Here is a 17,411-nt window from a genome sequence, read left to right on the forward strand (position 1 = left end):
GATAAGAGATTTGGGATAACGACAATACAGATAGCAAACAGTAATATGCAATTATATCATTGAAGATACATTTGCAAGAATATTTCTCTCTCTCCTCATAATATTTTTCCACATTCTTTCAATTGCATACTCAGGCTCTTCAATCAATGTTAGAAACTTTCTCAAAATAAAACAAACTGACGACACTGAATGTTTTATATTCCAATATTTATCATTTATTTGAAAACCTTTTGGTTATATTCAAATAATTTCAAATAAATCATTTTTTTTCAGGGGAAATGAGTAAACAGATGGAGTCTACACTGTAAAAAGTTTACTGTAGATTTTACAGTAAATTACTGGCAACTCTGCTGCACGGTAATTTACTGTAATTTTTATTTTACAGTAAGCTACTGTAGTTTCGTCCTACAGTAAATTACTGTAAATTTGAACTAGCTACAGGAAAATACCGTGAAAAGTGCTGTAGCTTACTGTAAAATTTACCAAATTTTTGAATTGTTGCTACTGTAAATTTGGTTAAATTACAGTAAACTACTGTAAATTTCCCTTGCATTACAGTGAGGTACTGTACACTTCCTACAGTAAAATGCTGTACACCTTCCCAATTTACCCCCAGTACTGTACACTCCCTACAGTAATTTACTGTAAATTGACCCCATTTACAGTATGTTTTACTGTAATTGGCACAACTTCCAATGACAAAAATACACTTGAGTAAAACTTTTGAATGAAACTTTGAAAAGTCTTTATTGCATTAACATGCAGTAGAACTGACAATGCCATATTTCACAAACAGTACAATTTTTGTAAGGATCATGGGCAAAATGCTGGCAAGTAGAATGTGTTGCATAATCAAATTTCAAAGATGACAATTATACAGAAACTATGTACACAGAAATGTCCTAAGAATGCTGATGTTCATTACAGACCTGTTCACTAATGTAGTCAAATTTCATGAATACTTTGTTCCTCTGGATTTGGTAATAGGTAATTACCATGTACTGAATGGTATTACAATAAGTGGCATCCTTTTTGCATGCATAAACTCTTTATGTATTTGTTGGACCTGTCAGAGCAAGCAACAAAGGTTGTAAGAAGAACCATAAAATTTGGTTGGTGTTACTTTATCTGCTGTTTGCAATTCAGTTGACTTAAAAATTTTGTAAATAAATCTATTCAACAAGTAAAATTCACCTTGCATGCATTAAAGTAGTTGTAATTGCTAACCTTACACAAACTTTCAGGCCACTGTATATTAAATGAGAGTACATTAATGAACAGGTGTGTTTTAAAGCAATCCATTTACATGAAGGGTACCATAATCATTCAAATATTCAGTCATAACCCATTAGAATCAATTACAAGTGAAAGCAATTTTTCACTTATGCAACTACTGCCTGAAATAATGGCAAACTTTCAATTTCTTTAAGAAAACAAATCTGACTAAAGTGAACTTCCTTCTAGGAGGGCTTGTCTCAGCTGACCTTGGATGAACACTGGATGAACATACACACGCACACACGCACACACACACAGACTCTCTATCTCTTACATCCACATATCCGTAGTAACACGCAAAATGCTTACTCCATGGTAACCTGACGACAATGCTTCTACCAGAAGAAAACTGAATTTTTAAGTGAAACTTCTCACTTATGAGTAATTTTACATGTATACTATTAATTGATAAAAAATTAAGTGTATGTCAACTTCTTATATATACATATTCCCAAAAATCTTATTAAGACAGAAAACCTTATTCAATCCTATATCAAAATAATGAATAGTCCTAAACACACACTGAACCAATAATTTATATTACAAGCATACAAATACATTAACTGCCATGAATACATTAAATTGTGACAATAATATTACATTGCATACAATATTCCTCACAAATAAAGTTTCTTATAACAGTACTATCAATTTGATATTGAAACTGGCAAGAAAGAACCCGAATGAGAGTATTGCTACCATTGCAAATACTTAATATTTACATGAATATTTGACGAACAAACATGTACAAATATGACCTCCAATTTTGCCAAAGTAATGTTTGTACTGTGACACTTGAACAGCTGCGAAAGTGAAAGTATGAAAATTTTATAATTCTGTGAACAACAAAATACAATGTAGTAAATCCTCAGTAATCATAATGAAGAAAAATGTCAATCTGTGAGAAGTATCTACAATTTTCAAATTTTTCTGTACTACATCATGCAAATCTGCTATTTTGAGAAACTCTTGAAATGTAATCAAAATGTCACATGCTTTTTCATTTGAGGAATTTCTGATACATTTAATATCCTTTTCTGACTATAAGAAAACAAAAAATTGCTACATCACCTTAAGATTTCCTGAATTTCTTGATATAATTTGGTCCTCTTTACAAAAATGGCTAACAGTCAGCCATGCATGATATGCAATAATGGAGATCACTGTGTCATTCATGTAATAATAATATAATAATAATCTCACTCCACCTTGGTAGGCTGTGTTAAAGCCACATACATTACAGAAGTTTACATCGTTCTCAGTAAACAGCTTATTGCAATATTTGTCAACATCTTGATGACCAAGCGCTTACTACGCAGTATATATATATACATATATATATAATGTAGCACAATGTTGAAATCGAAAATGATTTACAGCAATGTTAATCCTAACTAAAGATGAATTTTCGACAACGAATGTTGGAAATAGATGCCTCCGCTACTGCCATACCAGAAATATATTTCCTAGTTTTTATTTCCATAAAGAAAAAAAAAACCCTCAAGACCTTTGATCTTGTGACTTCAAAATCTAGTCAGATAACTGTTTCTCAAAAAAGCAAATATATGCATTTGATTGAATCCAGAGAGCTTGAGATTTGACTTTCAGACCCAAAATCTTAATAGATCATTGTCACTTGTATATGCACAAATGAGCGAAGTTTGAAGTTGATTCGTCAAATGGTTTGGAGTTATTGCGAGAACGGTATATGTTATATGTACTTTATTGTATTCAATGACCTTGACTTTTGACCTTGAGACCCCAAAATCTGAACAGATCATTGTTACTTTAACATATACACACGAGACAAGTTTGAAGTTGATCTATCAAAGGGTTTTGGAGTTATTGTAAGAATGGTCTATTTCTTATGTATTTTAGTGAATTCTATGACCTTTGACCTTTGGACCCAAACACTTATCAGCTCATTGTCGCCCAGATATGTATCCTCAAGTCAAAAAGTATGAAGTTGACCTGTTGACCGGTTTTTAAGTTATCGCGAGAACGAAAGTGGGACAGACGGACCGACGGACAACACAAAAACATAATGCCTCCGACACCACCTTTGGTGGGCGGAGGCATACAAACAGTGTGTAGTGCCATATATCTATGTTTTTGTATGGTTCAAATTCGGTTGTAAGGAGATATTCTTAACTTTATTTTTCCAAGTATGAAACCCCTTTACATTTACAATTTCTATATGAATTTTACCCCTCCCCCACTCTTACTTGACCTGGATTTGAGAAACGGCTAAAATAAAGTTGTGGGCAATGTCAACTTAATAGCATATTCAAATGAATGTTCTCTCATAACTAGCATGTCGACAATCTATTTCAGCAAGTTTCTCATGTTATGCAATATTGGGCATAAACTCTGTAGTTGCTTGGTCAGACAAAGCTCAACCAATTATTCAAGATGATGGTGACCAAGCGAACATAGTATTATTGGGTGATATATAAAATCACATGTTTTTAGATGATGGGGTAAAATGTACAAATCAGGAAATTAAAGCCACTGGAAATCAGCAAACCGACGCACAAATGACACTACTTTCGCGTTGCAGTGACTCTTCGACGCATGGCACTTCGACCCATCAGGGCTTATTCCGAGGAGACATCTGAGAGACAGGGAGAAAAAGATATTACAGAAAAAAAATAAATAAAAACAATCAAATGAAAACTGAGGGAGTCAAAATAAATTGACAAACCTAAAATGAAATTTATCAAACAGTAATTATAGATGGCTCCATCAAGCCAGCTTTACTTAAAAAAGAATACTTTTTAAATCACTTTTTTCTATTGTTAGTACAGAGACACACTCTTCTCTACTCAAGTACGTAATCATTAACCTGCACCAAAATACACCAGATGTTAGTGTGCTAGTCGCTAATAAGTTCTTGAAATTTTGGAGTTCCCCACAGTACTGCTGGGTTTGCTTACTTTCAAAACGTGACACTTGCAATGGAAATCATATTTGGCTCCCAAATAAATGCAGAAGTACTGTGAAGAATGTCTTTGTTTTCTAAGGCAAGGCAACAGTCGGATGTTGCTCGCTCCATCAAGTCGCAAAGCAGTAGCACATTAATAAAAAGCCTATTTATCAGATAAGAAAGTATGTTCTAGAATCAAAATGCTTAAATTTATGAGCTGCTCGGATGTGACGTCACAACATCATAACTTGAAATATTCACAACTCTAACAAAAAATTTTGACGGATTTTCTTCAAACCTTCACCAATATTTTTCTTTATTTTTCCACATTTTTTAAAATCAAGTTATTTTTCAGACTGAAATTCCATTTAGCTAGGATGTCCATGAAATTGGACTTATGTCAGTTCCAGAAAATGGTCCGATATTTTGCATGCCATATTGTACCTCTGAATGAACTCCAGTGTTGCTGCAGCCGTGCTTGGATATTCCAAATTGAGGTTGTAATAGGTGGCAAAAAGGTATGCCACCCCACAAAGAAAGCCTTCAGTTGTTGATGATGAATGGCCAATAACTCTGCTTTCAACCATGACCATCCACTGGGACTTGGCCGAGTCAAATGGATCTCCTATCAAACAAAATAATGTTAAGATTTAATCGTTATGAGCTTCATTTTCTATAATTTGTCTTAACACTAGCTGATGGGAAAATCTCTGGTACAAATTCACTAGAGTAAAATTCAGTTATTTATTTCCAATTGTCCTGATTCCCCCCCCCCCCCTTATGGACGCGTTACAAAGTGAAAAACTATAATTTATGTTTTTTGCCCAGTTTTAAAGGCTGGGATCATGCAGTATTCACATGTCTCTTTTGTTAATGACTGCATATAATTACAAGCATGGCAAATCTGAAATGCTGAAAGTGAAAGATGTACATATGAAATACAAGTCTGTTTAAGAAAATTGACACAAAATAAACGTACATGTCTGTACAGATTTAGTCTAAACCTAAATCTGAGAATGTTTTAAATGTCTGTATTATATTATTCTAAGAGGTTTGATTAAAAACACTGGAAGTTGTCATGCACCTTGGATTATGAGTTTGGGTGAATCAGATGCATCTCCCTCTTTCTCCATGTCCTCAGCAGTATCTGTAACCTGAAAAGATATGATAATCCCATGTTTCCATTACCATTACACACAAGATTCAACTCTTCAGTGTCATTTAATTGATTTTAATTTTCATACAGCATGCAGTCCCCAAGAGTGAAGGTCCAATACAATCTAGAAATAATCATCAATTAAGTTTCAATTATGTACCACCTCGAAGGGGGAAGGGCAAGTGATCTCTCTCATTTCTTTTTTCAAATGGGGGCGTGCCTTAGCAACAAAACACCCCCCCCCCCACAACAAAAAATTAAAAATTGAAGAAAAAAAAAGAAAAAAAAAACAGATCTAAGGAAAGGTTCCACAAAGGGTCTTGAAAAGTCCAGAGTCATCGATACAAAAGCAATTATTAAATACTAACTTTTTCACTCAGGACTAATAGCGCAAAACATTTTTCAGGAGAGTAATTATTAAATCTTACATCACGGATGAGGAAAAGGGAGTCATTCCCTTCTTTAAACAGGCTCTGCAACCCTCTCAGCACACCAGATGCTACATCATGCAGGTTTGCATCATCTTTTGCAGCCGCAGCTTCCACGAGAAGTACTGGAGGAAGAGAGAGGGGGAAAAAATAGAAAAAAATAATAAGTTGAATGAGTAGGGTCCTGGGCAGGAGGGGAGGGAGATAGGGGACAAGAAGATAGACATGGAATGAGTAAGAAGCAAAATGAGAAAGAGTTTGACAAGATGGAAGAGATATGAGAAGTAGGAGAAGCCAAAAGAAGAGATAAGAATTAATTAGAATATTAAAAGAGGAAATGAAAAAAAAAGAAAAGGAAAGGGGAGGTGGCAAGAAGGAAGGCAAAGGAGAAGAAATTGGTGAAGAAAGAAGACAAAGGAGGTGAATAATTAGAAGCAGCGGGAAGAAAAGGACAAAACAAAAAAGTGGAGAACCGAGAAGTAGAAATATAGAGTTGGAAAAAAAAATTGTTTGTGTGTTATTTGTGATCAACTTTAAAAATATTTACAAATGGATAAGTCTATATTTTCAAGAAAAGTTTACCATTATCAAAGTGTAAAAACTGCAATAGCAAAGGAAATATATATGTGTTACATTGTGAAAAAGACACAAATGAATTCATGGGAGTATCCCCCTTCCCCATCCTTGGCTAATTATATGCACGCGCACGCTTTCAAACAGTGATGACGTCACAATGCAAAAGACCAGACTGTAACAGACGATTGCCCACGGTCGGCCGGAACTCCTTGCCATATCGCTAGCGCTAGCGCGCGCTGCATGCATGCGCTGGCGCTGGCTAGCTAGCTCGCACCATACAGCACTGCACTAGCACTGCATGCTGCGCTGCATGATATGACTGTACTGTACGAGTATGGCCAGGGTTGCATGGCTAAACTGCGTGCAGACATCGGAATCCGATGCAATCTATCTAGCTGATCTAGCAAAAAGTAGCGTAATGAAATTTAGTCGATATGATGGAATTGCTAAGAGGCATTTTAATGATAATTTCAACACATACCAAATTTCTATGCATAGGTCTTTACTATTTTTTAGCAAGTTAAAAACAGTCAAAATTTGAGTCAACACCCCGCACAACTCTAATACCCTTTTTACACAGGCTAAAATTTCCTTAACCCCGTACTATAGGTGGGGCTAAATGGCAATTTAGCCCCACCTATAGTACGGGGTTAAGCTTAGCCCACTTTCTTTTTACACAGCATTTTTGCAAAGTGGGCTAACCCCACCTTTAGTACGGGATTATTTGGCCCTGCAAAAAAGCAGGGTTATCCCAGCAATTGCGGTGCTAAGAGCGATAGTACGGGGTTAAGATCGCTAGTGTAAAACGAAAGTGGGCTAAGCTTAACCCCGCACTATATAGTACGGGGTTAAGGAAATTTTAGCGTGTGTAAAAAGGTACGAGTGAAGTACTTGTACTACGAATGATCGACAAAAACCACTAGTCCGGGGTTAGCGAGTTTCGTGTGTGAAAAGCAAGCATTCCTTATCCGGGGTTAGCGATAACAATTTGGCATGTGTGAAAAGGAAAAAAAATAGTACGGGGTTAAGGATAGTACGGGGTTAGCGATAGTCCGGGGTTAAGAAAATCCTGTGTAAAAAGGGTATAAGTCTAAATCTACACAGTACACATCTTCCGTAGACAACATCCGCACAACACACATTAACACATACATCTTCATAGACAACAGAGAGAGAGCGCGAAAAGTGAGGATGGTGACTGTCAGAGTTCCATGAAAGATTACATTATATGTAAAACAGTTCAACAAAACATTTCTACATGTGAAGGATCTACAGGATGAAAATATCACTACTTACCAGGGAATGTGTACTTGACCGGAGACGTAAAGTTGAATTCAAAACAACAGCAGTTCCGACGGCACTTCTTATCGATCTGACACTCGAAATTTTGCAAGAATTTATGCTCCGCGCCGAGTAAGAGGCGCATGCGCGTGTGACGTGTTGTATCCCAGAATGCATTTCGTGTGCTCAATTACAGTAAATTACTGTAAAGTTGATCTCCCAAAAAAAGAACTCGAATGATTGCTGTAAATTACCGTGAACCGCCTGAATAATACGGCAAATTACTGTAAAATCATCATTACAGTATCTTACTGTTAAAATTTACATCAATTTACCGTACAAATTACAGCAATTTTTTACAGTGTAACAGTAATCATTATGTATAACGAAAATATCAATTATATAATGCGACCCACGTCTGCATGTAGGTAGGTATAGGCCTAAACAAGGCTGATACATTCATTACAGTAAACTGTACAAGCATACAATTGAAAAGAAAATCAATAAAGTTCTCATTATTATAAGGCTGCATTATGGCAACAAAAGAAAAAAAAAACATCCTGTGATTTTCTCTTCCATTCCCCCACAAAGCTGGATGTTGCCAATGACCGGTGCCAGGCGGATTTCAAAAGGGGAGATGACCCCATTGTCAAGTTGGGCTGGCCCGTGGGGGGATTTCAATGAGAGAGATTACCCCCATTGTTGAGGGTTACTAATTGGGATACTTTGATGTTTCTTTCCTTTTGAACTTTTTTTTTCAACAAACCATATGCTAAACTTTCCATTGTCAGTATTAGAGTATGAGGGTATCAATAGAAAGCTTATAACTCAATCTTCCTCATTCTGTTGGTTTTAAGATATTTATTTACTGGTAAATTAGACATTTTGGAGGAAGAAAAAGCTGTAACAAATATGAAAAAGCAAACAATATATGTGAATTAATATTTCATATATGATAAATGAAAATATAATAAATGAGGTGTCATCATAAAGATAATTTTTTACTCTACAACTTTGCTACACAACATTTTTTGATAAAATCAAGCAGTGAAAAGTTAAAGCAACTAGATTCAGGAAACTCCGTTGCGGTCTTCTAAAATTACATGCCCCTGAAACAATGTGGCACAGGCAGGTTTTTTAAGTGGCGCATAAAGAGTTAATAGGGCGAAATGGACGCAAACGAAATTAACATTAGACCATCTGGTAATGAGACGAAATGGTGATAAGACGAAGTGATGATGGACGAAATGCCATTAGACTAAATGAAGAACGTGAAGAGTGGATGAGTTGGCAGATAACAAGATCAGTTAAAAAAACTGTTTTACATCATGGTCCTGACAATGAATACAAATTGGCAATTTACCCTACATACCAGTATACTCCTTGTGTATTTACAATTGGGAAGTATTTATTAATCGAATAGTTGTAAAGTAAATAATTCATTTTATGTTTTCAACAATAGTGAATAAGTACATGCGACTACCATGATTCTTCAACGACCATGTCATGTCACGTGCAATATCCTTAATGATTCAGATATTTTAGCACAATGATTTGTTTACAGTAAAAATGATCATCACTTTATGAGGGAAATTAGTGAAATTTTAAAGCGACATTAGGTTTTTTCTAAGCCTCGCTTGCCATGCTTGAGTTAATAGTTTCCTCCAAAGTATTTTTCAGTGTCCCATTTTTTCTCTCTAAATGAGAATGTCCTAAAACTGGTAGTACTGCAGACTTTCGGATTTATGATGATGTATTATCAAGGCTCAAAATAAACAGTTTTACACAATCACCAATCACCAAGCCAATTCTGTCAGAATATATAATACACAATTAATTACCAATGCCAAAAAATAAATATTTCTAATGACGCGAAGTATATTCCACGTTACCTTAGGATTAAGTGGTTAAATTCTTTTTGAGAATGAACATTTAGGAATATTTAGGGATATATAGAAAGAATTCAGCCTCGAGTAAATTTGGATGAAACTTGCCTATTCGCTCGTTAGCGTCGGAACCTGAACTCTATTTTGGACATTACTATTTTGTATAATTAAATAAATTGTTATTTTGTAATCCGATGTTCACCATGACAACTGGCATTTATGGAAATGTCGTCTAATTTAGTCAAAGGGCAACTAATTAAAACCATAAGTTGTTTATATATACCGCTGGCTATTCGATAGGGTTCGGGGCAGGGGTGATCGCTAGTGAAAAGAGGGGGATAAAAGAAGAATAAGAAGAAAAATAAAGAGTGAGAAAAGGAAAGAATGATATCGGAGAAAAAAACTTTGGTCACGTGGATCTTGTAATTATCCTTTCAATCAATTGATATTGTTTTTAAACAAAAATAACATAAAAACTTCATGCTACTTGTTTTGCCCCCCCCCCTTTTTTCCCTTTCTAATCCCTTAGCCCTAAAAGGACTGGGCAATTTGAGATGTATTGAGGACTGGGGGGGGGGGGGCAGGATCCCCCCCCCCCCCCGTCTGATCTCGGCCGCCGTTTGCCCGATCGCACCACAAGTTTGCCACGCACATTTTTTAACCACATACAGTAAAAAAAAATCTGAAAATAATTATTTTGTATTCATTATGAATGAAATATGCAAGTTTCTTCTTAAAAACATTATTTGAATATTAACACCAAATTTAATATCATTTTTTTCCCCTTTTTTCCAGATATCATATATGTGATTTAATTTGAAGGTTTCCATCAAGAAAAAATGCCAAAGTCAATTTTATCTTTATGTATTTCTTTGTTTTTCCAATTTTGTGCATTTCTCTTTTTTCGTCTTTTGTTTTTCATTGTTTTGTCAATGAAAATTATTACAGACCATTTAACAACTAAATTAGACCCTAAGTAATTAAGCAGACTAATCAGAATGAAAAAAACCCACCTGTTGGTGAATTTCATCTCCGGACCATAAACTTTGTTCACAAAGTATGACAATAAGCAATCTCGGCATGACATTGTCTCGTAAACAGTCATGTGGCATATCACAATGCTTTACCCGTATATCGCTATTTTGGTTTCAAAGGTTGCGTGAGACTTCCAAAAAGTCATAAAAAATTGTGGAGATATCTTTATGCGTTTCGGAAATATCGCGCGAAGCGTTGAAAATGCTCCCAGTCCTTTTAGGGTTAATGCTACCATGATGTGCATAATTGGGCGATTCCATACCTGTCGTATCGGACATTTTGACAATTTCTAGTCTCTTAGCTGATTGCTTGAGCAAGAAGAACATATTTTAGTTTACACTGAATTTAAAGTAGGTACGCATGTGAAAAACCGATTACCAACAAAAATGATTTTGGGTGAATTAAATATGAAAATGTTTTGTGTCGTCCGGGACTCAGAAATGCCCAGTACGACACGCAACATTTTCACCTCTAATTCACACATGGACAACATATTTCTGTCGGTTGTAGTTGTTTATATTACTACCAAGTAGTACTTTATTATTACCCAAAACCAATTGAATTTTCTCGTTTGTTTGGACAGTAGGTTGAAACAAGTTTTGAAAATGGTTGATTTTTCTAAAATGGAATCGCCCAATATATTTTCCTTTCTATTCTGTCTGCATTTGTTCGTAATTTTCTCAATGTATTTCCAAAGCTATCACTCATTCTATAGAATTTGATAACTCAGTAAATCAACACTCTTTACACGTGTTTTTCCGTTTTCTATTCTTTATTTATAATATGAAGAGTATGCAATGAATATATAATAATTAACGAAGTAAAAAATGGTGTAGAAAATAACACTCGAATGGCAGGAATAAAAATAATTGTGGCACGAAGCCATTATTCCCACTTCCAGCGATATATAATTATAAATTGTACTTCAAACAAACTAATTCTAACAAAAATAGTTTCTAAATGGTAATAACTCTATCCGTAATCGCATATCCCCCAAATTCATCAGAATCTAAATAACGCCTTAAAAAATGTATGATAACGGAGAGAAAAGTAGGGGTTCTGATATCGTCCGCTTCAATTAGAGGGTCGTAGCTACTCCAGGCGTTAATTTCCTTCGGTAACAAATTGCCAACAGCTAGCCCGAAAATGGTAATCATCGATTAGCATTAGTCCTGTCATGTAGCTCCCATCACAAACACGCTAATCTTGCAGCAGCTAGTGATAATGTAAAACAATTATTCCTCGTCTTTTCATTTACCCTTAAAGAAAATACGTGTATAACTGATGGAAAATAGAGTATGAACAGATTTGACCATAATTACATAAATTTATTGATGGCATTTCTATGCAGCATGTTGCCTCAAAGGCAATAGAATTTGTTTCTTGGTTAGAAATCGTGTATTCAACTATAAACTTAACCTTGAAACTGGGCCTCAGAATGGTAAAATTTACAACAGTGAAAAGTCTGATATCATTTCTCAAATCCATGACCTTCAATGATTACTTGCTGATGATCAATATTTGATAATAAGTGGACAGCCAGAATCTTAGAGAACTTTATGAGAAACTGTATACAAACTTTATGATATTACATGGTAGGGTTTCATAGATTACATAATGTCCCTTTCTTGCGGTAAACATACAAACATATACATCACATTATACAATGAGTTCATGTGGACCTACTCTAGGCATATAGAAATGAAACATAATTATTAAAAAAACATAAAATGCATGAATGGTAACATTTACAAAAGTGCAACAGTCTGATCTTATCCTATATACAAACTTTATGAAAGTACAATATTAAGGTTATAGTGATTACGTAATCTATTTTTTGTCTGCCATAAACATACACATGTATTTACAACATCATATCACGTGCCATTGTATGCGTACCCCTAACATAACAACAATAACTACAGCAATGTAAAAAAATACACATATATTTACGTTCATGCAATATAGTGCTCATGAGTATATACATGTACCACTTTTTTACCATTTACACCCGATACTGTCAGATTTGATACTATTACAGCAACCAGCAACATTGTGAGGTTTGTAAAAGATTGTTTAACATGTTGAACATCATCATTTTTATTTTAACTTTAATAGCGAACCATTTGTGACTGATAACCCATCGTTTCCTGCACGCCTGTTTAAGGTATGCCATGTACTTCACATTCATGGGACTGCCCTGTACTGTCAGAAATGGTTATCTTGATCTCTTTGGTGTCATTACTTTTTAATTTCATACCTTTTGTAGGCAACAAAGCTTTTCTTTTTCCTGATTGTGTTTTTTAATTATTTAAAATCTTTACACGATTATTTAAAAAAGAGGATACGCTCTTCATGCAACATCCTCCATTCATTCCAGTTTGTATGATTGATTTTCATGGTTGTACTGCTTATTATGGGAAGATGTACAAACAAAACATAGCAGGGGCCGCGAAAACGTTAAAATGACCATATGATTGTGATTTTGTGCATGGTCAGCCCCCACACCCACACACTTTGAAAACAGTTCCGCGGCCCCTGCATAGTGTAATCGCGGAAAATGAACAATTTAAAAATCAAATGAAATTATGAGATGACATAGTCATTGGAGTAATTTTAGCCGATCAATCTCTACGTGAAATGCTACATATACAAGTCATCGAACCAATGCTGCAATCGGCAATATAAATAATAGTTTGTTACTTTAAAAAACACATGTAGTATTAGGTAGCTTGCATTTCTCACCTAAAACTAGTTTTTTTTTTACAAATCATGTAGCTATACACTATTTACAAAGGACGTGTACATACAACATTCAACCTCATATCACACATTAAAATGATTACTTGTTTCTAACCAGGATCATAGCAATGTGAAAAAAATCAATGTAAATAAATGTTCAAACAAGAAATAAGCATATCGTTTCTGGTATAAAAAAATGATTGTGAACGAAAATCCATTAATTTCTTAAAGAAAGCTTACATCTGATCGGGAGAAAAAAAGGTCGAGTCCACCTCAGAATAATGTTGATTTGAATTAGTAGATAAAAATCTAACGACTGGGCATTACGCTGAAAATTTCATCAAAAATCGGATGGAAAAAAAATGACATTTTAATTTTTTTTTACTCAAAACAGTTATGTGCATAACTCAGTGATATACAATTGAGAGAGTCGATGTAGTCCATTACGCACTTTTTTATTGTTTGAATCATACAATATTTCAATGTTTACTTAATTGACAATAATGTAAATCTTGATTGAACCACATAATGTTTAACAAAGTTAATTCCACATATCAAAATGAGGAATACAACTAAATTTCACATGACAAGAGGGAGACAAATTTGAATATTTCCTATAATAGAATACCAAAGAAATAGTGAGTGGGTGATGTCATCATTCCCCTCAGTTGCGTACCGACCAAGATGTGAATATAACTGTTTTGTGAAGAAAAAAAAACGAAATTCAGAATGTCATAACTTTCTTACATTACATCCGATTTTGATGATATCTTCAGTGTATGTTTGTTGGATTTTTTCTTTTATTGATAATAAACTTGTCTGGGGTGGATTTGTCCTTCACAGACATATATCTGAAACAACAGTAACAGCAAATACAATAATCGGCCAAATACAGGCCTCGATGGTAAGGGCGGTGTTCCAGTCGCCGTGCCCATGTTGGTTTCTTACTCTCGACTATTTTTTTTTAATCGGTTGGGGAGAAAAAAACTTGAATGGCACGTCCCTTCAAACAAAAAATGAATTTGAATAAATAAGAAGATTCGACAAATTGTAACGCTGGACATTTCAAGAAAATCGGATGTAAAATAGGAATGTTATATTGGTTTAAAGTATCGCTTTTTTCCACAAAACAGTTATACTCCAAGCAGGATAGTAACTTAAACTCACTATTTATTTTGAATGCTATTATCACAATGAATGGATATGTTTTCATATTTTAATTTAGGAAGCATTTCCAATATACAACAATAGGTTGCACCAATGGCGATGAAACTTATTCAAGGAACAAAAGCCCGTTTTACGTTATTTGACAGAGATATGCGCCGAGCATGTTGGTATTATTATGAGGAACACTAAGGCATTTCATACCTTCTTAAAGTTGAATTAAGAAGGGGGTGAGTTTCCATAAATATAGGTTCTACATACAATATATAGTATATATAAGTTGTTCAAACACATAGCATGTCACAATAATCCTCTGCCTTCTCGATATTTTGCTTTGAAAGTCTATGAAATTAGCCACCTGTCAGAGCCCGAGAGACGAGTGTACAGAAAAGTCACTCAGAGTGTGACGTCACCGGGGGAATTTAGTATAAGAGGTGCCTGAATGTCATACAGAAATGCTATGCAGAGAGAGAAAGATATTTTACATTTTTTTTTCAAAGCAACTCAAATCAAACAAATAGGACTGATATGTACAAATCTTTACTTTCCCTGTATAAAAAACAGTATGAATAACCACCATGAACTCTTCAATCATGATGTAAGATAGCAAACAGTGAGTTATTGAATGATATTTTCATTATTTCTCATTTATTTTATCACGATGTTCAATCAAGTGAGTAGCTGGAAAGTAATTCCGGCGGCTAGCTCAGCGCGCGCTGAACGCATAATACTAGTACACACAACACCCAGGCATTGAGTGTACTGTTATGGTCTGGTATGTCGACTTAGTTCATGGCCGTGCAGCGATCCCCTGGCGTTTTTTCTTCTTTTTCTTTTGTCTTTGACTCCACTTTTTATATCCTCTGGATCATTTCCACTCATAGCTCATTCCACAGAACAATCTTGAACCAAACGTATAGTATTCTTTCTCGGCCTTCTGAGTTGTTTTCTATATTTAATTACGCTAGGGGTCACCGTCACACATACAAACGCAATTCGGAAGTGAGTTGAAGACAGAAAGATATATAGTAATTAGTATACATCTCTATGGTTGAAGACAACAAGAACGGTACGGTAGCTCGACAGCTAGCTGCGCCGGAGCGGGCGGCCGGTCGGCACAAAGCAATTCCGCAACCAACTGTGTTTTTTTGCAAGAGCCGCGTCACACGCGGATAAATATGTCATAATAACACGTCTGCTACGTTATCGACTGGTGAGAAGATCTCGATCAAATTTCATATTATTCACCTTGAAATTATTCCTTTAGGGTCTATGGTATCATTCTGAGGGAATTCACATATTTGGAATAATAGTACGGCCACAAATATTTTAATCATTTCCTATTTGCAAGTTCTATGGCTCGCAGATACAACTTCAACTGCAGTTATTCCATATGAAGGAGTACGTGCATAGTACACAAAACGGCACTGCCTTGTTTACTACACCCGTCTCGGTAGGCATTGCAGGAGCGAACTCAGGGAAAATGGGCCCTTAGGGATAAATCGTTCAAATTCACTATTTTGAAAAAAAGAAAATGGGGGGTCGAATCACCTATTAGTGTTTGGGGGTTGTAAGGTTGCTGTTAATGTAAATATCTCAATATTTGGAATCGTCTTCTTAATTCAACTTTAAGAAATTCACAAGAAATAGTGAGTACGTCACTTCATTACTTCCCCCATTTGAATTTCACTACCATCAGAATAAGCAAAGCCATTGTTATGTAACTGTAACCAAATGTATCTATCTTTATCATTTTCTTTTTTAACTGGTTTTATATTAATAATATTGATGTAAAAAATTTATAGAGCGCTTAATACAAAAGTTTAAAAGCGCTAAGAAAGAAGGGGGAAATACAAGATATCTCAGAAAAAAGAACAACAGAGGAATTGAAAGTGAAAACACCATTACGAAAAATTAATTATACGTACAAATAAAGAGATAATCGGCGAATATACAGCTTAAATATAACGGGTCGATAATCATGTATGTAAATTTAAATGATCCTGATAAATAAGCTTACAATCCGACTTAAACCAATCTGAACACAATATGATAATGCAAATTAACAGAGGGGGATAATTTCATACAGAACACCAGATATAACGATGATGCCTCACGTACATTAATGGGGAGATTATTCATGAGCTTCGGGCCAATAAGTGAGAAGGATGCTCAAGTTGTCGTTCTGTGTGTTTTTTGTTTTGGTATATACTATATACAAGAACATTTTTTTATGAGGAGGCTGCACCCTACTAGCTATTTTTTTTAGCAGCCTCCTCCATTTCAAACCTGCTAGTATTATTATCGTAACTAACATTTTTGTACGAAAAATATGCAATTTCATTGCTTGTATATTATGTAATATTGTACGAAGAAAAATATAATATGTTGGAAATAAAAATGAATGAAATGAAAAAAAACAACTTTGAAATGTCAACTGTTTTCTTTCATATCACAGTTTACACTAGTTTTCAGCGTCTTATATTGTTTGGGTTTTTTCTCATTAGACATTCAACGCAATTTAGGTAATAATTAACAGGATGTCCATCTAACTAATCATTCGATGCGAGCGCGAATCACTCCAAAGGTCGAATTTGCCCCCCCCCCCCCTTCCTAGGTCGAACATTAGTGATAGTATAGTCGTCAGATCAGTGTCAAACATTAATTTGGCGACCCCCCCCCCCCTTCCTAGGTCGAACATCAATTTGGCGCCCCGCACTTTTATTACTCCCCCCCCCCTTTCCCCTTCTTCTCTCTTTCCCTTCTTGTTTTCTTCTCTCTTTTCTCCCTTTTCTCTTTCTCTTCTTTCCCCCTACTTTTTTATCTCCCTTTTCTTTCCCTTTCTTTCCTCCCTCTTTTGGCGCCCCCTTTTCGCCTACCCGGGAGCCCGGGCCCCGAACCCCCCCCCCTCCCTCCCGCCCAGAATACGCGCATGGGCA

The 17,411-nt window shown here is 35.3% G+C and overlaps 1 protein-coding gene across 1 annotated transcript; it reads right to left on the minus strand.

Annotated features, from left to right (window-relative positions):
• Positions 1–721: 721 nt before the first annotated feature.
• Positions 722–7,790, minus strand: LOC135153904 (uncharacterized). Its single transcript, XM_064098723.1, has 5 exons — positions 7,661–7,790; positions 5,789–5,913; positions 5,289–5,358; positions 4,649–4,829; positions 722–3,892 (listed from the first exon to the last, which is right to left on the minus strand). The coding sequence occupies exons 1-5, from the start codon at positions 7,788–7,790 to the stop codon at positions 3,781–3,783; spliced, it is 618 nt and encodes a 205-aa protein (XP_063954793.1). The 3' UTR covers positions 722–3,780.
• Between the last annotated feature and the right edge of the window lie 9,621 nt (positions 7,791–17,411).

The sequence above is a fragment of the Lytechinus pictus genome, chromosome 4 (assembly GCF_037042905.1).
Source record: "Lytechinus pictus isolate F3 Inbred chromosome 4, Lp3.0, whole genome shotgun sequence".
Taxonomy (NCBI): Eukaryota; Metazoa; Echinodermata; class Echinoidea; order Temnopleuroida; family Toxopneustidae; genus Lytechinus; species Lytechinus pictus.

What these genes read in the sequence shown, in the direction of transcription:
- LOC135153904 (XM_064098723.1), bottom strand. Translation starts at nt 7,790, where the DNA reads ATGCGCCTCTTACTCGGCGCGGAGCATAAATTCTTGCAAAATTTCGAG. An exon ending in GGTCAAGTACACATTCCCTG is followed by an intron (nt 5,914 to 7,660) that starts GTAAGTAGTGAT and finishes CTCTTCCTCCAG; the next exon opens with TACTTCTCGTGGAAGCTGCG. An exon ending in ACCCAAACTCATAATCCAAG is followed by an intron (nt 4,830 to 5,288) that starts GTGCATGACAAC and finishes TTTGTTTGATAG; the next exon opens with GAGATCCATTTGACTCGGCC.